This window comes from Natrix helvetica (genome assembly GCF_964273705.1).
Source record: "Natrix helvetica genome assembly, chromosome: 9".
In the NCBI taxonomy this organism is placed as follows: Eukaryota; Metazoa; Chordata; class Lepidosauria; order Squamata; family Natricidae; genus Natrix; species Natrix helvetica.
The window spans coordinates 5,014,556-5,033,309 of record NC_138560.1 but is presented as its reverse complement, the minus strand read 5'-3'; the positions used below and the strand labels follow the sequence as shown (position 1 = coordinate 5,033,309).

Here is an 18,754-nt window from a genome sequence, read left to right as displayed (position 1 = left end):
GTGAATGTATTATTTAAATAATACATGGCATTGGTAAAACCATTTTACATTTAACCATGTATAAGCCCTCTTCTATTCACAAATTGATTTAACCTGTCTATGAATTTCTGGGTTTATTTCCATAATCAGATTTCTCTTACTACATCTGTTTCTGCAACGTATTGTGCAGCTCTATCCCATGATAGAGCCCCCCGTTAGCTGGCATACATCACCTTCTCATAGGGCTGTGAGCCCAATTTAAGTGAGCTGCCAAAATTGCCTTCAGTGCTGAGTTCGGAACCATCCCTTTTGCTTGAAGATTTGTAGAAAACTGGGACCCTCGTGTGGCTGATGGAGAGACTGCAACAATTACTACCGCATTAGTTCCTATTTAACTACAACAGATATCCACATTTATCTGTGGAACAAGGCAGAACAGTCTTCATTTAAATGTTGTGGAAGAAATGCAGAGATCTAAAGCCTCAAATTATAAGAAATGCTTCTCTTACAACCTTTATTGACATTTTCTTCTGCGAACACACTGGCACACATTAAAAATCAAATTCTGATACCCGCTCTCAAAAGAAAATAAATTCCGGAAGTCCCATTTTCCCCCTCCCCAGGCTCCGGAGGCTTTCCTCGAACCAGCATAGGGGAAAGGGAAAAGCAAGTAGATACTGTAGATCAGAAGTCCCCAAACTTGAAGACTTGAAGACTTGTGGACTTCAACTCCCAGAATTCTCCAGCCAGCATAGGGAAAAGGGAAAAGCAAGTAGATCAGAGGTCCCCAAACTTGGCAACTTGAAGACTCATGGACTTCAACTCCCAGAATTCTCCAGCCAGCATAGGGCGAAGGGGAAAGCAAGTAGATAGATCAGAGGTCCCCAAACTTGGCAATTTGAAGACTTGTGGACTTCAACCCCCAGAATTCTCCAGAATTTTGGGAGTTGAAGTCCACAAGTCTTCAAATTGCCAAGTTTGGGGACCCCTGAGATAGATGCACGCCTAGTGGACCGTAAATCTGAGGGAATGTAGCCTAAATGCCCAACTGGCTAAAAACGGATAATAGGACTATGCAGAGCACATGATTCCCAGGCTGCAGTTCCACAGGGGATGCTCTCAAGCAGTCGACGGCAAGAGGCGAAAAATGAATGGGACTAGAGTAGGCGATACCATTTGCTTCCCCCTGTGGGAGAGACAAAACGAGTTTCCTCCTCCTCTCCCCCCCCGCTTCCCAGGTCAAGTGGTTCCGTCCAGGTGGCAGGCAGGAAACCGCTTCCAAAGCGGAGCTAAAACCGAGAGAGCCGAGCAGTTTCTCCGGCAGCTTAAAAGGTCGGGGGAGCACAGCTGATTATTATTATTATTATTGCCCCCCCATCAACACCGTGAGTAGTTTCCCCCCCCCCCCTTTCTCGAATGGTATCGGCTGTTTGCCGCAGGCAGATCTTGCAGGGGGAATGAACCATTGTGCCCGGGGAGGAGGAAACGGATTAAGCCCACTTTTATTTCCTCTCCGAAAAGGGAAGGGCTTACTAATCAGTTAGAAGGCTTTAAAAGAAAGAGTGGAACATAGGGCACATATCAAGGATTATATGTGATGAGGTGTGGGTGTGTGTGTAATTCTCCGTGTCTCCCCGCCCCCCTTCTATGCATTGATGCATTGATCCACTACTGTCCGGGTTGATGGAATTGGTGCAAGGCTTTGTAATATCAAAACGCTGCAGAGAAATTTCGTCTTTCGCTGGGGGTGGAAATCGGAATGGCTGACAGCTTCGCCGTTACCTCTCTAGCGCTATAAAAAAAAAAGACAGCCCTACAGGGGGTTGCCACAGAATAGGTTTACGTTTCCCCCTTCCTTGAGGAATGGTACCGCCCAAGCTTTGTAAGGCGAAGGGGGGAATGAATGGACGAAACCATTGGCGAGGGAGGAGCGGTGACTGGCACCGCCTGTATTGTTCCTGGACGAAGCAGTAGTAGTCCTTCGCTCTTCCTTGGCTTTAGTCCTCTGGATGCAGAGGGAGCCATTCGGGGGCCCATTGTGGGATGTGCTGTGGAGGTGCGGGGCGGGATATTGAGTCCCTTGTTCTCTGCTTTGTCTCCCTAGGATCTGCAAGGGACCATGAGTGATGGTGACAAAAACCCCGCCAGCACCCCAACCCCGGTCATCGACGTCCAAGGGGATGGGCGATGGATGTCTTTGGTGAGCTCTGCCTGCTGAGCTGCAGGGATCTAGCTGAAAAGAGGGTCTTTGGGTGGAGGGGAGCTCCCCCACTCTCCGGAACGGTATGGCCACTCCGATCCCCTTCTATGCTGTTAAGTAACAGTTGGAAGGGACCTTAGCCACCATGTTTAAAAAGATCTGGAGACTCTAGAAAGAGTGCAGTGAAGAGCAACGAAGATGAGGCTAAAACATACGAAGAACGGGTGCAGGAACTGGGTCTGTCTAGTTTAATGAAAAGAAGGACCAGGGGAGACATGATGAAATTCAAATCCTTTGGCCACCTAATGAGAAGGAAGAAGGACTCCCTGGAGAAGAGCCTGATGCTGGGAACGATGGAGGGCAAAAGAAGAAGGGGACAACAGAGAATGAGGTGGCTGTGTGGAGTCACCGAAGCAGTCGGCGTGAGCTTCAATGGACTCCAGAGGATGGTAGAGGACAGGAAGGCCTGGAGCAATGTTGTCCATGGGGTTGCGATGGGTCGGACACGACTTCGCAACTAACAACAACAAAATATCTCAGGGGCTGCCACGAAGAAGAGGGAGTCAAGCTATTCTCCAAAGCACCAGAAGGCAGGACAAGAAGCAATGGGTGGAAAACTAATCAAGGAGAGAAACAACCTAGAAGTTAGGAGAAATTTCCTGACAGTGAGAACAATTGGAACAGCTTGCCACCAGAAGTTGTAAATGCTCCAGCACTGGATGTTTTTAAGAAGAGATTGGAGAACTGTTTGTCTGAAGTGGTATAGGGTTTTCTGCCTAAGCAGGGGGTTGGACTAGAAGACTTCCAACTTTGTTATTCTATTCTATTCTTTGGAGGTCTTCTAGTCCAACCTGGCCTATACCATTTCAGACAAATGCCACTCAATTGCTTCATAAAAACTTCCAGTAATGGAGCACCCTTCTGGGAGGCAAGTCGTTGCACTGATTTGTTTAACTCTGGGTTTACTCACCCATGCTCGCTGGGGAATTCTGGAAGTTGAAGCCCACGAGTCTTAAAAGTTGCCAGGTTTGGAGATCCCTGATTTAAAGATTGAAAAAAATTGGTGGCCATTTGGAGGTGACTCAGCTGTAATCTACCCTTGGAGACGCAATTCGCTAATTTCCACAAACAGCCAAAGACGACTATATCAATATATATGTGAGAAATCTTAGGGTTAGCGCTCAGAAATCTCCTGTCTCAATCCACTGAACTTTGCTTTGGATTTTAATTCTTGGGCTATTCCTCTGCTGTCCCACCCGCCCCGCTTCCAGAAATGTAGTCTCTCATCAGCTTCCCCTCTAAAAACTCACCAATTTTGTCCACTTTCTGCAGCACCACCGTTTCATTGCCGACAGCAAAGACAAGGAACCCGAAGTCGTCTTCATTGGGGACTCCCTGGTGCAGCTGCTGCACCAGTTTGAGGTAAAGTGTCTCGGAAAAGCGTTTCTGGAAAAAAATCACCAAAAGGATTCCCCCGGTTTTATCATCTGCTCATTGGCCTTTCTTTCTCTTCCCCTCCAGATTTGGAGGGAGCTTTTCTCCCCGCTGCATGCCCTCAACTTTGGCATCGGGGGCGATGCCACCCAGCATGTGCTCTGGCGCCTGCAGAATGGAGAACTGCAGCACATCCGCCCAAAGGTAACAAGATGACGGCTGAGGAACTAGGCCTCAAGCCCAAGATCCTCTCCCGAACAGTTCTGAAAAACGTTACCCGGGCCTGCTCCCTGTATATTTACTTATATACCGGCTTTATTGTTTTTATAGTTGAGGCGGGGAACATATCCAACACACCTTCCTCTTTCTGTTTTCCCCCCAACAATCCTGCGAGGTGGGTTGGGCCGAAGGTCCCCCTGTGGACTTTCATGGCAAAGGTGGAACTAGAACTCACCGTCTCCTGGTGATTGGCCCAAAATCACCCAGCCAGCTTTCATAGCTAAGATGGGCAATAACTCGCCAGCTCCCACTTTCTAGCTTAGTGGCCATATATATATATATATATGGAGCTGCAAGGCTTGAAATGCCAGAAATACAAAGAATGTATTCCATCAGAAACGACTATTTTCTTAATGGAAGCATCAAACGGGAGTTAAAGAGAAGGGCAAGCTAAGAAACCTATGAGTTTATACAATCTGAAAGATATCCCAATTAAGGTTTCCCCAACCCCTTTAATTCTTCCGCTTAATAATTAGGGAAAACAAACTGCCTGAGATTGTCTGGGATTCATTGAACGTTTAAAGACCTGAAACTTATTTCTTTAAAACGTATTCGTTGTAAAATGCTACACGATACCTTTACCGTAGTGTGCTTCTCTATGGCTCCCTGCGGAATTCTGGGAATTGAAGTCCATACATCTTAAAAAGTAGCCAAAGTTGGGAAAAGCTGCTCTCTCTCTCTCGGTTGTGCAGAGATTCCTCAAAATAGGCAAACCCCCCAGAGCAGCATTCAATTTAGAGTCGCTGAAGCTACAAGATCCGTTTGTCTTTACTTTTTTCAGACTAAAGATCCAGAATGCCCACTTTCTATAGCACAGGTTTTTCCTGGGCACAAGAGGGTGTCGTGTTCCCATAGCCAGATTTCCTGTCATGGGGCTAGATGGGGAGCTGTGCGTAAGCACCGACATTCATTCATTACTTCCTTTCGCCCAAGCGGTCAATAGAATCAGTGATTATTCTTTTCCCCCATTTCTTCCAATGTTTTTAGATTGTGGTACTCTGGGTGGGCACCAATAACCACGGACACACTGCGGAGCAAGTGGTTGCGGGCATAGAATCCATTGTGCGCGTCATCAATCAGCAACAACCGCAGGCCCGCGTGGTTGTATTGGTGAGTTCCGAGCCCGGCTCCGTCTGATGAAAATGCCTTTTTAAAAATGCCACCCTCTCAACCTCGCTGGGTCCCCTGCTGCCCTATAACATTAAGCCAGAATTTAATTGGCCAAAGAAACTAGAATCATATGGCTTGCAAGATATGGCTCTCTTCATGCAGTATTTATGAAGCTTATAGCTGTGGTCCTTGTCTTATGGCTGTTAATTGAGCCTGGTGTTATAGTTCTAAGCCATGGCTGTCATTAAGTGGGTCATCGTGCCAGAGGTTGCGACTTTTGCAGTGGTTATAAAGCAAACAACACAGTCATTAAAGTAAGCTATTTTCTTCAATGGGTGCATATTTTTTTGGGATGGGACATGGAATTCAATGCTAAGAAACTGCAATCAAATAGTGATCATGTGACTGTATATTTGTGTGTCTCCATCGGAACTCCGAAATCAGTTTTTTAAGTAGTCCTGGGGAGAAGTGTCGGGAGTTCGGTCATTAAGTGAGGACTGTGTGTCCTAAACGAAGACAGTGGCGAAGGTCATTGAGCCCAGCTAGTGGCTGGTTCGCGCATTGCATCAGCTTAGACACAAACCCCTTTGTGACTTAAGGTTGTGGTCTTTTCTGTATCCTGCCCAGGGCTTGCTGCCACGGGGCAAAAACCCCAACCCGTTACGGGAGAAGAACGGGAAGGTGAACGAATTGCTGGAGAGTAAGGTGCTGCTTTTACCCAACGCCTCCTTCCTCAATGTCGACCCGGGCTTTGTGCATTCAGACGGGACGATCAGTCACCACGACATGTACGACTACCTCCACCTGACCCGCAACGGGTATGCCAGACTCTGCCCTGGGCTGCATCGCTTGCTGCTCTGCCTTCTGGGAGAATGCCATGCTCAAACACCTTGATGGATGCCGTCAATCACACACCTAAGAGGCTTGTCGTTGGTTTTGAGGGACTGCCGGAGGCTTAGAAGCTAGATTGATGTTGGTTCCAGATTGGCTGTTTTCAACCATGCTGACTGTAAGGTAAGTGGACTCCAACTCCCAGAATTCCCCAGCCAGCACAGCTGGCTGGGGAATTCTGGGAGTTGGAGTCCACCTGTCTTAAAACTTGCCAAGGTTGAAAAAAACCTCCTCCAGAGTGCCAATAGTTTCCCACCTATCTTCCACCTGGCATTTGAAACTGGGTACTTCCTTTACTAACTCCATAAGCCTCCGTGTGGGTTGTTTTCTTGCAAGGGGTATGGGGATAATTGGCACCGTGAGCTGGCCAAAAATTTTTTGGCACAAGTTAACGGGAACCTGTCTTTTTTTTTTTTTAAGTAATAAAAATAACTTGAAGTTTCTGGGCAGACGTTTGTGTTTCTTTTACCTATTAGCTGAGTTTCAGACTAGGGTAATGAATGCGAGTCATTCCTCCTGTTTTTCTAGTCACCTGGCTTAAAGAAAAAAATAAGTTTTCCCCCCAAGCCATTAGCAGCAATTTGCATGCAAAGTCTTAACATTTGTGGAGAAATCTGCAAACGGATTCCTGGTCGCTCCCTTTCCTGAATTCCTTAAGTTTTATCTTCCTGAAGCTGAGAGGGGTGGCTTAGGGGGCGGGGGGGTAGCCAGCTTTTATGGACACATAAAAACTTATAGCTGTGGACACATAGTTCGTTTCAGGAGTGTGAGGATCTGTCCGTGAATCTAAGAGACTCTGTGCCCAGTCTTTCCTTGCACAGCACTGTGTTTGGAAAACATTTCCATGGCACCTTTCCAAGGTAGATAAGGTCTGTGACCATAACTTCACCTTTGAAAGACTATTTACCAGGCCTTTACTGAATGTGAATGAGAGGAATTCACACTTGTTTCATAAAAGGGGTTTTGCCGGGACCAGGACTCTGCTTCGTGCTTTTTGGGGAAGCCTCGGTCAGAACGAAAGAGTCACTGCGAAGAAACCGCATGCAGAATGCCGAAGGAAGCGAAATTCTCGGCACGAAGCGAAATTCTACAACCAGACCAGATTGTTAAAGAGCTTTAATAGTATGTGAGGTGGGGCCACCCCAATACAGAAGGGGTTACACATGGTCAACATGTGGCTGTGGCCACCAGGGCACTCGTCGTACTCGGGAGGGGAGCCCGCCAGGCCAGCTCCCTCTCTCCCAAGACCCCACTTTTAACTCCTGTCCAGATTTAGGCTGTGCCACACACGAGAGTCCCTCTTCGTTCCTCTCTTTGCAAGGCGAGACTCCACGGAGCCCAGCCTTGCCCTGGATCGACTTTCCTCTCACTGGCTTCTCCAGTGACCCGAGCTTGCCGAAATGACCAAAGCGAATCACCTGTCCCGGGAGGCCAAGCCTCCATTCTTCCCACTGCGAGGATGGATGGAAAAGGCTCCTTTCCCCTCCCCCCCACCTCCCCTCCCCTCCCCCTGCCCCATGACTTGACACAGAAGCAACAAGTAGGTGGGATCTCCAAATACTTATAACATTATTCAAAGGAGATGACGTGTGTGTAGGGGGGAGGTGGGAGAGGAAATCAACACGAGGGTCTGTCATTTTACAGGGGTGGGTTTGGTACGCCTGGGAGAGCCTTCTGGCAGCAGCCCCCTCCCCTCCCCAGAGGTCTCCTGGCCTGTGTCCTGGAATGGTCGATAGGTCAGCACCACCGCTTGAGTTCTTTTGGGAGGAGGGAAGGTGCGGAGGGCCCATCCATGTTGGATCAGAACGGCTGAAGAGGCCTGCAAGGAGCCCAGGCAGTGTCTACAGGTTGCGGAAGCTTCTCCCGTACAGTCACAGAAGAGAGCAGGTGAAGTTAGCAAAGGGAGGGGCACCGGTGAGGAGCAGGGCAAGGGTGGGGGCTGGTAAAGCTCGGGGGCTCCCCCACCCTCCAGGCGGCGGCTTTTCTTGCTTGCTGTTGGGGTAGCTCTTCATCTGCCGCTGGTGGGGGCAGCGGTGCTGCTACCGGCTGTCCCTGGAGAAGACTGCTGGCTACAGTCCCAGCCAGCGGTGTTGGCGGAAGGGCTGGCTGCTGGGGGGGCAGCCTCTGTGCTCTGGGCGGAGTCTTGCGGGAGGCCCAACTCCACCAGCTGTCCCTCTGCGCTGCTGCTGCCCCCCACCACCATGCTGCCCGGGGTGCCTCCGGGTTCCGGCGTGCTGGGGGCTTGCTCCGTCGGAGTGGCTGCCTGCATAATCTTCTGCCTCACTTCCCGGATCTTCAGTTGTAAGCAGACCTTGGTGGGGAAAATGTCCGAGTAGCGGGCTTGGAAAGCTGCAGTGGCTTGGGCTGGAGAAAGGGGGAAAAAGAAATAACAGCTCAGCGAGGCGCACGTAAAATTCAGAACAGGTGGGACAATGGCAAGGGAGCAGCTCCCTGCACGGGGAGTACTCGACTTACGACAATTCAGTCCAATATTTCTGTTGCTAAGCAAGACAGTGGTTATGTGAGTTTTGCCCCATTTTACGACCTTCCTCAATGCAGCAGTTAAGTGAATCACTGCAGCTGAGTTAGTTCAGTAACTAAATTAGTAACCCAGTTGTTAAGTGAATCTGGCTTCAGATCCGAGCCCTCAGGCGCCACCAACATGAGTGACATCAAGCTGGCCATGCTGACCCCGGCCACACACACCATGGCCACAGCCACCTGCCCCCCCCCCCCCAGCCAAACACAACCCAAATGCGGCCCTCAATGAAATTGCGTTTGATACTCCTGCTCTAGGAAATCCAGAGCCCATGGCTACTCAAGACAGCCATTCAGTATGTTATAAAGGTGTAATGTTATTGGAGGTTTATTGAAATTGCCAATGAATGCCAGTAGGTGGTTGTGTCTTTAAACACAAACGATTTCAGGTAAAAGCACGTTTAAATAATTCTAGTTAAATGAGAATGGTGGTACATTGATAGTAAAATACATAAAGATTCTTGATTTTAAATGTACAATTCAATATGAATGAAGTATAAGTAGTGATGGTGGTAGAAACGCACGAAATTTATCTGTAACCAATCGACACGCTTTCTACAAGATGTAATGAAGGATGATTCTTTTTTGTTTTGTTTGTTTAATTAAAACAATAAAAAGTTTCCCCCCCAAAAAAGACAGCCATTCAGCTGGAAGTCAAACAGGGCCAAGGGGGTGAATCGAGAGTCTGAAGCTGGTCCCTCCAAAGCCGCAAAAATTACTCCTACCTGAAGGGAAGAAGCCATGATCCTGGAAGAGCTGCATGACTAAAGCTCTCCGCTGATCCAGGGTCCGTCGGAGTGAAGAGTAGGGCACCTTCTCATACTCCAGTTCCCCAAGGACGTCATCCGAATCTGTGCCTGCAGAGAGATGGACGCTGCTAGGAGGAGGAAAGACTATAAAGACTGAACATTCTGCCAATTCCTAAGGAACTCCATCTAGCAGCACCAAGGAGAACCCTCCCTGTGGAAATAATACTGCCCCCCCCCCCCTTTGACACTCTTTCCAAAGGCGCTGAAGACAGGGCTCTGCCAATGGGCCTGGGGACCCGAGAATGGGACGGAGCCCATCAAATGTTTCGTTTGATTGTTGTTGTCAGAATATTCATGAACTGGAATAGGACGTAGCAACGGGGCAGCCATTGGGGCCTGGCTGGAATAGGACATGGTAACAAGGGCAGCCAATGTAGAGGCATGGCAACTGGGTCAGCCAATGGGAACTATTTGGTGACAGAGAGCCATGCCAGACGGCTCAGAGCCTGGGCGTGGCTTACCTATGTAGCTCGGAGTCTGTGCAAGAGGTCTAATCTAGTCTGCTCTCTGAATTGAAGCTGGAAACCATGTTCTTTCCTCCGCCTGTGAACCAGCTCTTGGTATTGTGTATATTACTTCATGTGTCATTATGTATATAAAGAGAAGTTAATCAATCCTGCTGAATCAGTTATCTGTATGGGCTTTCTGGATTTGATTTCTGCAACAAACTCTTGACAATTGTAGCCAGAGGATGGGGTGTTTTTTTAATTGTTCTTATCTTGGGCTATTATCCTTGTAAGCTGCTGGGATCGCTTACACATTTTCTTAAATAAATTCCTTCATTGAGCGGGAGACGGCCGTCGCCCTTGGCCGCCTTCTTCCCCCCTTGGGCAGGGGATTCCCTCCAGCTTCCCTCTACCTGTTTTGTCAAAAGTAAAGATGTCTCCTTCACACTTGGCGCTCTTGGGAGTGTTGGGCTCCGAACTGCAACTGGAGCGACGCCGCATCTTCCGTTTGGGGGAGATGGGGTCTTCCGTGGAGGAGTCAAGGTCTGGAAAAGGAACCCCAGGTTAGGCGGCAGAGACAGAGAGAGGCTCACACTCTAGCAACCTACCCCATCCACACGAAACCCAAGTGGAATCTGTCACATTAGAAACATCCTTGGGGGCTGCTTGTTTTTCACATTGCTGTACAAGAGGAATGGGGATGGGGATAGTAGGGAAAGGAGAATGATCCAGAAGCACGAGAGGGGCCCCACGGTGTATTTCCTGGTGCCAAAAGCTGTGCCAAAAGCTGCCCGAGGCCCTCCCCATTCTCAGTGGAGAGCCAGTTTGATGAAGTGGTTAAGATGGTGGCCTAGAAATGAGTAGTTGATCATGAGTTCTAGTCCTGCCTTAGGATGACTAGGTGGCTTTGGGCCAACCACCAGGAGTCAGTGAGTTCTAGACCAACCTTAGGCCTGGAAATCAACTGGGTGACTTTGGGCCAATCATTCCCTCTCAGCTCAACCAACCTCACAGGGTCATTGTTTGGGGGAAATAGGGAGTAGGAAGGTGTGTTGGAGATGCTCACTGCCTTAAGTTATTTGTACAAATAATAAAGGCAAGATACAAATACATGAAATGAACAAATTCCTGCACTACTCCAATCATGTGAACAAGAAACATAGTCATCTATTTCAGGTTAACTCAATCATTCCACTATGTTTTTTTTTTAAAAAAACACTTTCAAATCACTTTGCAGTAAATCTAGGTCCTCAAGTTGTAGAGTTGCCTAGAACCTTGTCAGCAGCAGGACTAAAGACGTCTGTCCTCCCTCCCCAAGACTCATCCACCTTCACGGGCTTCCCTGGCCACCTCCTTCCCACTCACCGGTGGAGTTCTTGCGCTTCTTGCGGTAGCTACCCAGGATGGCCCGCGGAGAGGTGGCAAGGGACTGCAGCGTAGGTGAAGGCAAGACCTCTTCCGGCTTGAACTCGGGCAGCTCGGCGAAGCGCTCCTCAAAATCCACTTCGGAGAGAACCCTGCTGGGGGAGGAGGAGGGCAGGGAGGAGGTTTAGGTCAGGCAAGGCAAGGCAGACGGACGGTCTCCCCTCCCACAGACTCTCCCTACTGCTTCCAAGCCAGCCTCCTGGGCATCCCTCCATGCGGCAGTGCTGTCCAATCACTCCAGGAATCCCTCTAGGAATATGGCCTTTCTAAATAGAACTTATGAGCCGTGGTGGCGCAGTGGTTAGAGTGCAGTACTGCAGGCTACTTCTGCTGGCTGCCGGCTGCCTGCAATTTGGCAGTTCGAATCTCACCCAACTCAAGGTTGACTCAGCCTTCCATCCTTCCAAGGTGGGTAAAATGAGGACCCAAACTGTTAGGAGCAAAAGACTGATTCTGTAAACCGCTTAGAGAGGGCTATAAAGCGGTATATAAGTCTTGTTATTGCTATTATACGGGTAACAGCCTCTATTCTGCAAGGAAATACGGCCCTGGGACACAGTGGGAAGTTTGTTTCAGCATGTTAAAAGGCGCTTCCAAGAAAGCCTGTGGATGTAGCCGAATTATGCACCAATGTAAAAACTGCCCGTGTTAGGGACCTTCCCAGTACTAGGTTGTTGCCCAGGCAATAATGGTCTAGTGGTTAAGGCACCAGGCTAGAGAGCGGAAGATTGTGAGTTCTAGTCCTGCCTTCAGCCGTGAAAGCCAGCTGGGTGGCTTTGAGCCAGTCACTTTCTCAGTCCAACCCACCTCATAGGGTGGTGGTTGTTATGGGGAAAATAGGAGGAGGAGGAAGGAGTATTGTGTGTATTCATCACCATAAGTTATTTACAAAAATACAAAAGTTGGGATACAAACAATAAAATAAATAAAAAATAAAACAAGACAAAAACAAATAAATTAACATGTAGGAATGACTCTCTCTATAAGTTTTTTAATATCCCCCAGACTCTCTTCGCCTTTCCTCTTGAGCCTACCTGGGCTGTTCCCTGATGGAAAGGGATCATGTCTTGCAAATATTCTGTTAGTCTTGCACTGTGCAAGAGACTCGAAGGCAGGGGTGCCCAAACTTGGGAACTTTGAGACTTGTGGACTTCAACTCCCAGAATTCCCCAGCCAGCCATGCTGGCTGGGGAATTCTGGGACTTGAAGTCCACAAGTCTCAAAGTTCCCAAGTTTGGACACCCCTGCCTCTAAGGCCAGTGAGGGAACTACAGACTATCCATAGAGGATTCGAGGAAGAGTTTTTAACATGCGCTCACAGTTCATCCCCAAGGTCACTGTCATTTGAATGTAAGCAGAATTTAAGCAGAACCCAACCAAGGATGGCCTGGGTGGCCAAAGAGGAGAGCTGAATGAGCTGCATCTTCTCTACAGCTGCAAATCACCACCGGGAGAAAGTCACAAAGAAGCTCCCCACCCCCAAAAAATAATAATAATAAAGTAATGGGAATCTTTAGGACTTTGGCCACAGACACTGCCCGCACTCGCCTCCCCGTCACTCACTTGTCGACAGAATCAAAGGTTTTCTTCAGGGGGGGAGGCCGGACCTTCACTTTCTTCCCGCCTGGACCCTCCTTAGGCTCAAGGCCGTCGGTCGTAGGGGCGGCAGCTGGGGGCAGAGTTGAAGCGCCGGCGTTTGACGGGATCGGACTCAGCGAAGAGGAGGAAGGGGGAGCGGCGGATGAGACCGAAGCCTCAGGACGAGCCTCTGGGCCGGCTGTTCTCCAATCAGGGGAGCTGGGGAATTTGGGGGCCTGGAAGAGGAGGACAAGGACAGAAGGCTCGTGAGCGGCTTGGAAGAGAGGACTTCAGCCACAAGGAGGAACGCAGCAGCAAGTGGTCGAGGCACAAACGGGAAGCAGGTCCTCTTTGATTCTTTTAAGAACCAGAGTATGACAGGATCCAATCTGGGTCTGTCACCGGGATCCAGACCGGATCCTACAACATTACCCTGGGACACATGTACTCGCCTTCATTCGTCGGGTAAAGACAGGGGCGACAAACACAAGGCCCATGGGCAGGATGCAGCCCACGATGTGGTCAGATCCCGCCCGCAGGGCCGTCCTAGAAAATGTAAGGGGTTGGCCCATGTCGCTTCAGCCCGGTCTACCCAATGTGAAGAGGAAACATCGGGCCAGCGTGGCTTAAGCCCGGTCTATCCAATGCGAAGAGGAAACATGCCAGCAGTTTGGGGAGCGGTGTCAAGCTGGCCACGCCCACCCAGTCAGCCACGCCCAGTGAGTGGTGTCAAGCTGGCCACGCCCACCCAGTCAGCCACGCCCAGTGAGTGGTGTCAAGCTGGCCACGCCCACCCAGGCCCCCAAGGTCAACCACAGCCCCGATGCAGCCCTCAATGAAATTGAGTGATGCCCCTGGGGTAAGAGAATGCAGGAATTGGGAGGAGACTTATTTGGACCGCAGCACATCACCAAAAATATAAGCCACCGATGTCCAAACGTGAAGGTAGACCTGGTTCCAGAGTTCCAATGGTGGCACACCGTTCCCGGTGATCACTTGATTGCATTTTGGGTGCCAGCAACTGGCACTGTATGGTCAATTGTAGCATTGTAGCGGCCAGTTGTAGCAGCCAGAAGTCGCAAAGACGACTTACGGGGAGAGGGAGAGAAGCCAGGCCAGCTTTCTTACCGTTTCCGTCCCTTTGCTGCCTAACAGAGAGGGTGGTGGAGGCTCACGGACAGCACCCTCTTCGCTGGACCCCACGGCCATCTCCCGCTGGCCCCAGGCAACTTCTGCGGCCGGGATCTCAGTTACTTGCGACGGCTGGGATGCTGGGGGCGATATTGGCTCCCAGCAATCTCGCTTCAACTCCTGAGCTTTGGCGGGACTCTTTTCAGCAGCACCCTGGCAGGCAGGGGAAGAGGGCGTGTCTTGGGGCCCTGCCTCCCGCGAAGGCCGTTCTAAGGGTTCGGTCTCCCGGTGGTATCGCGCTGATGCTCCAGAGTCGTGCGGCTGCCCCGCAGGAGGCCGGACGGGGCCTGGCGAGGCGACGGCTTCGTAAGAACCAATGGGGATGTTCGCAATGGTGGCTTTGACTTTCTGGGGAGGCTTGAGGGGTGGGCGCTGAGGCCGAGCGGGCGTGGAAGGGATCACTTGTGTGGCTGGGAGGGAAGAACAGAAAAAGGTGATCGTGAGCAATATAGCAGAGTCATCCTACTTACAATATTTAGTCCTCGACTTGTGACCATTTCTGTCACTAAACAAGACACTTATTAGGGTGAGTTTTGCCCCATTTTAGGACCTTTCTGGCCACAGATGTTGTGAATCACTGCAGTTGCTAAGTTAGCAATAGCACTTAGATTTACACGCTGCTTCACAGTACAGCCCTCTCTGAGCGGTTTACAGAGCCAGCCTCTTGCCCCCAACAATCTGGGTCCTCATTCTACCGACCTCGGAAGGACGGAAGGCTGAGTCAACCTTCAGCCTGGTGAGAGTCGAACTGCCAAATTGCAGGCAGCCGGCAGAAGTAGCCTGCAGGACGGCACTCTAACCACAGCCCAATGTTTATTTGAGAGTTGGTGTGATGTTAACCTTGGCGTTAGTAACAAAATGTCGTCCTTTTTCCTTTTCTTCACGACCAGCAAAAGCTAAAGGGGGAACTTTCTTTTGAGGGAGAGCTTCAGCTGCCGTTTCAGAGCAGGCTCTTTTGGGTCGGTGTCTTCTTTTCCTCTCTGAGACGACTCCCCCCCCCACTGCTTTCTTTCCCCTTGGGACTCCGATCCCCATCACGCACCCCGTACCTGTGGAAATCAGGCTGTGGTTGGAACTCCCGGCACTCTGACTGGCGCTGCCCCCCTTGGGCAGGATGGCTGTGGGAGAGGAGACCGTGGTGGTGCCCGTGGCGGCCACTGAATAGACCACGCCGTGGCTAGCGGACTGAACAGGACTGGTCCCTGTGGGGGTGGGGTAGACAGCAGTGATGACCTGCCCTTGACCGGCACCGGAAACTGGGAGTTGAGGGCTCTGAAGTGGGGACACCCCCACTTGTCCCGAAGCCAGCACAGGATTCTGACCTGAAGGAAACAGACCAAATGCAGGTTTCAGAGCCTTGTCCTTTGAGGTTGGTTTTCTCCATGTTGTGTCCTCAGGACTTTCCTCCAGGGTAGCCAAGCAGTCTGTTAGCTTGGCCTTATGCTTGCTTGCCCCCACAGCTGCCTTCCCTGGCCTTACCTGAGAGCAGTGGCCCAATAGCCGTGAAACCCAGTGCCATGGGGGCAGGCCCCACTGGGGACTGGACGTAGGTGGTGGTAGGAGCAGCCGGGGGGATGCTGGGTTGAGAATGGGAAGTTGAGGTGCCCAGGGAGAGAGCATGTCCAGCTGCTGATTGCACATAGGTGATCCTGGTGGCACAGGCAGAGAGAGAGAGAGAGAGACGAGAGAGAGACGAGAGAGAGAGAGAGAGAGAGAGAGAGAGAGAGAGAGAGAGAGAGGGAGAGGGAAAGACAGAGGGAGACAGACAGACAAGGAGGGATGGAGACAGGGAGACAGAGACAGAGACACAGAGAGACAGGGATGGAGGGTTATTTTATGACAGTAGCTACAGGCACGTATGTTCCCCATGCCTCGAAGAACCAGTGCTACAAACCATCATTGCATATTCCTACCTGGTCGAGGAGGAGGGCAACAGGACTTTCTGGGTCTGGCTCGGGGAACCAATGACAGCGGTGGCCATGGTGCCCTGGAGCGCAGCAGGGCTAAGTGGGGGCACCAAGGTGGCACTGCTCTGGGGAGAGGACTGAGGCTGGACAACTGGCACTGGAGTGAGCTGGATAATCTGAAAGGGCAGACAGACTCAATTGGCACCGGCAGCCAAGAGGAAGAGCAGGAGGTTTTGGCTGGCGGTGAAGCCCAGGAGCAAACAAATAATAACAATAATAATTCAGCAAAACCAGATTCAGACTCAACGTCATTTACCAATCTGTACTGTTGCGGTAAAGAAATGTAGCAAGCGATAGTATTCAAATACAATTGGAAACAGACGACTGAGTCTGTTGCAGGGGACACAAGGTAGGATTTCAGGCTTTACTACAACAGGGAAGACAAGAGAGGACGTACGAGCGGACAGGAAATGGTGATCACCAGCAAAGAGGGACTGTGGTTCTCTTTAGTAATAGCACTTAAGGCTTCTATACTGCTTCACGGTGCTTTAAGCGGTTTACAGAGTCAGGGTATACGGCCCCCAACAATCTGGGTCCTCATTCTACCGACCTCTGAAGGAAGGTTGAGTCAACCATGAGACGGTCAGAATCGAACTGCTGACAGTCGGCAGAATTAGCCCGCAGAAGTGCATTCTAACCGCTGTGCCACCAAGACTATGCTCCTTTAGGCATACGAAGCTCTTTACTGTTTCTGAAGAATTGGACTTGGGGAGAAGCAAAACTTCCAAAACCTGATAGAGGCCCAAAGGGATGTGCTTGTTATTAAATCTCGTTTTCCTCTGTTTCACAGTCCAGAGGCTGAGAGATTTGTTGTTAAAAAAGAAAGAAGCAAACAAAGCAAAATGAGGCGCTCAGACAGCAGCCATGAAGAATACAGATTTTCCTACATGAGAAATTTCCAAATGTTTGCCGATTTGCAGGCTAATACAGTACATCTGGAGAAGACCAGGCTGGGGAGCAGACTGATCCCTTGCTTTCTTTTCTTTTTTTCTGAGATCCCAGTTTTGCAGAATAGATGTGCAATATTTAACATTTACTAGCTGATAACCAGGCGTTGCCCAGGTATTTGTAGACATCGAAGTTTTGTCTGGCAGGGGCCTTTCTTCCCCCTACTCCCATGCCCATCATCCCTGCCCTCTCCCTAGCCCCTGCCATGCGCTCCCTCTTTTCCACCCTGTCTACGATCCTGGCACTTTGCCCCAAATCCATCAGGCGCTTCCCCATTGGTCCACTGGAGGGCGAACGTCACGGCTGGCTTTCCAGAGGAAGCTGCGAAGGAACTGACATCACAAACAATTGCCGCTCTAGGACGCAGCACTCGCTCTCCCTAACGGCCCAGGCGTTCCAGAGTTATGCTGGAACACACACACACAGACACACACTCCCAGGGATGCCTACCCCCCCCCCCCCAATATTTATGTCTAGTTTCCACCAAAAAACATCCACTGAGGAAAATGCACTTGTTTAATAACTGTGATGTTCACTTAGCGACTGTCACAAAAAATATTGTAAATGGGTGTAGTTGTGCGGTGACCTGCTTAATGCTCATGACCTATGACTCTAATTCCAGACTCAATTATGGTTGTAAGTTGAGGACTACATATGTTTCTGAGGCTGCAGTTCTCTGTGTTTATCATTGAGAATTTCTTTTTCACTGCCCCTCTGCTTTTTATTACCCTCATACTCACCTACCTATTAGCACAGGGAATGTGCTTCAGATACTACATGTCTAAAATGTAGCACAACAAACAATTTGTGCCTGCCCTGCACTTCCAACATCTATACTTTGCTGTATACAAAACTGTTTATTCATGTTAGAAATTCTGTTTATATAAAGCACCATAGAGCAAACCAAGTGTACAGTCACCATGTGTTTTACTGCTCAACCATTTCTACTGAAACAGGAAACTCTTCTTAGAACAAAAGAGCCTAGATTATATATCACAGATCCAAATCTGTAAACACTGCCATCCACTGGCTGAACACTACTGTCGTCGTTGCATAGAAATACATTTCCCAAAATGAAATTCAACAACTCATCACTCCTTTTCTTCCACGCTGTCTCTTCTCCCTCCTTACCTCATCCTGTTTTGCAGATACTGACCTTGCTGGCTGGCTGACTTCCATTTTGCACCGGGACAGGGAAAGGTGGAGTAACCAGAGGCAGCTGGGCAGCTGAGGTGGTCCTTACTGTCACCTGGGAGGCTGCCATAGGGACCAAGACTTTGCCTTGCACCTGTAGCCCTGCGGGGGGCATCACCTGCCCAGACACCAGGTGGGCTGAATTGGTGGGCGACGGCGTCTGTACAGGGGACACGGACTGAACTGTGGGGAGAAGGGAGAAAGAGAGGGAGAAGCATATTTATTTTACCGGATTTTTTTTTTCTTTTAACGCACTCCAATTTGCACTCTGGGCGGGATACCACAGTGTAAAGACATGAAACAAATTTAAAAATAAGATGGTTAAAAACAATACACCACAAAAAAAAAAGTTAGTCCCAAGATGGACAAACTAAAAGATCTGGCAGAATGAAGTTATTTCACAACCTTCAAGAGTTCAAAGCATTAAAATATTTTGCTTGGAAGTTAACTCTGTGTGCAACCTTCGGTGGAGGCTGCCCGGGGTCAAAGAAATCTCACTGGACTCCATCTGGCCCATGAACTGCCAGTTACGTAATTGCAGCTGAAATTATGATGAGGCTACAGTTGTATGGGCAGTCTTGGTGCGTCTTCTAGTCCAAAAAATACAGTGATTCAAATTCGGCAGACTTGTGTTTCGCTTTGTAGGTGCCACCTCAACATTTAATAGACCGGACCTGCCCAAGTTCTCCAGAGTCTGGGTAGACCATCCCTTCCTTCCTCTAGTATGAAACTTGTTAACTCTCAAGGCCCTTTATCCACTATATC

General features: G+C 49.7%; 2 protein-coding genes across 8 annotated transcripts in view; one reads left to right on the top strand and one right to left on the bottom strand.

Moving 5' to 3' along the window:
- Positions 1-1,216: 1,216 nt before the first annotated feature.
- On the top strand, positions 1,217-6,344 carry PAFAH1B3 (platelet activating factor acetylhydrolase 1b catalytic subunit 3). Of its 4 annotated transcripts, none has more exons than XM_081961693.1 (6): positions 1,217-1,311; positions 2,084-2,179; positions 3,512-3,601; positions 3,701-3,817; positions 4,880-5,002; positions 5,630-6,344. In XM_081961693.1, the coding sequence occupies exons 2-6, from the start codon at positions 2,099-2,101 to the stop codon at positions 5,894-5,896; spliced, it is 678 nt and encodes a 225-aa protein (XP_081817819.1). In that variant the 5' UTR covers positions 1,217-1,311; positions 2,084-2,098; the 3' UTR covers positions 5,897-6,344. The 4 variants fall into 4 exon arrangements, with proteins under 4 accessions (XP_081817819.1, XP_081817822.1, XP_081817821.1 ...); XM_081961696.1 differs by having other exon boundaries at positions 1,223-1,364; XM_081961695.1 differs by lacking the exon at positions 1,217-1,311 and adding an exon at positions 1,709-1,816.
- Positions 6,345-6,992: 648 nt separating this feature from the next.
- The window catches only part of CIC (capicua transcriptional repressor), a 48,661-nt gene continuing 36,899 nt past the window's right edge, over positions 6,993-18,754 (bottom strand). For 3 of the 4 annotated variants that reach the window (XM_081961604.1, XM_081961603.1, XM_081961605.1), the window contains exons 12-21: positions 17,952-18,172; positions 15,794-15,963; positions 15,360-15,529; positions 14,930-15,202; positions 13,818-14,290; positions 12,675-12,925; positions 11,052-11,206; positions 10,100-10,231; positions 9,157-9,288; positions 6,993-8,257 (exon numbers count right to left, since the gene is read on the bottom strand). In XM_081961604.1, the coding sequence (XP_081817730.1) occupies positions 7,902-8,257; positions 9,157-9,288; positions 10,100-10,231; positions 11,052-11,206; positions 12,675-12,925; positions 13,818-14,290; positions 14,930-15,202; positions 15,360-15,529; positions 15,794-15,963; positions 17,952-18,172 (2,333 nt within the window). In that variant the 3' untranslated portion in view covers positions 6,993-7,901. The remainder of the gene's footprint in view (positions 8,258-9,156; positions 9,289-10,099; positions 10,232-11,051; positions 11,207-12,674; positions 12,926-13,817; positions 14,291-14,929; positions 15,203-15,359; positions 15,530-15,793; positions 15,964-17,951; positions 18,173-18,754) is intronic. The other variant, XM_081961606.1, reaches the window with a different exon arrangement.

Bases quoted from the DNA above. Each gene is read 5' to 3' on its own strand.
- PAFAH1B3 (XM_081961693.1), top strand. From the start codon at position 2,099: ATGAGTGATGGTGACAAAAACCCCGCCAGCACCCCAACCCCGGTCATC. The intron at 2,180-3,511 runs GTGAGCTCTGCC...CACTTTCTGCAG, and splicing joins ATGGGCGATGGATGTCTTTG to CACCACCGTTTCATTGCCGA. The intron at 3,818-4,879 runs GTAACAAGATGA...CAATGTTTTTAG, and splicing joins TGCAGCACATCCGCCCAAAG to ATTGTGGTACTCTGGGTGGG.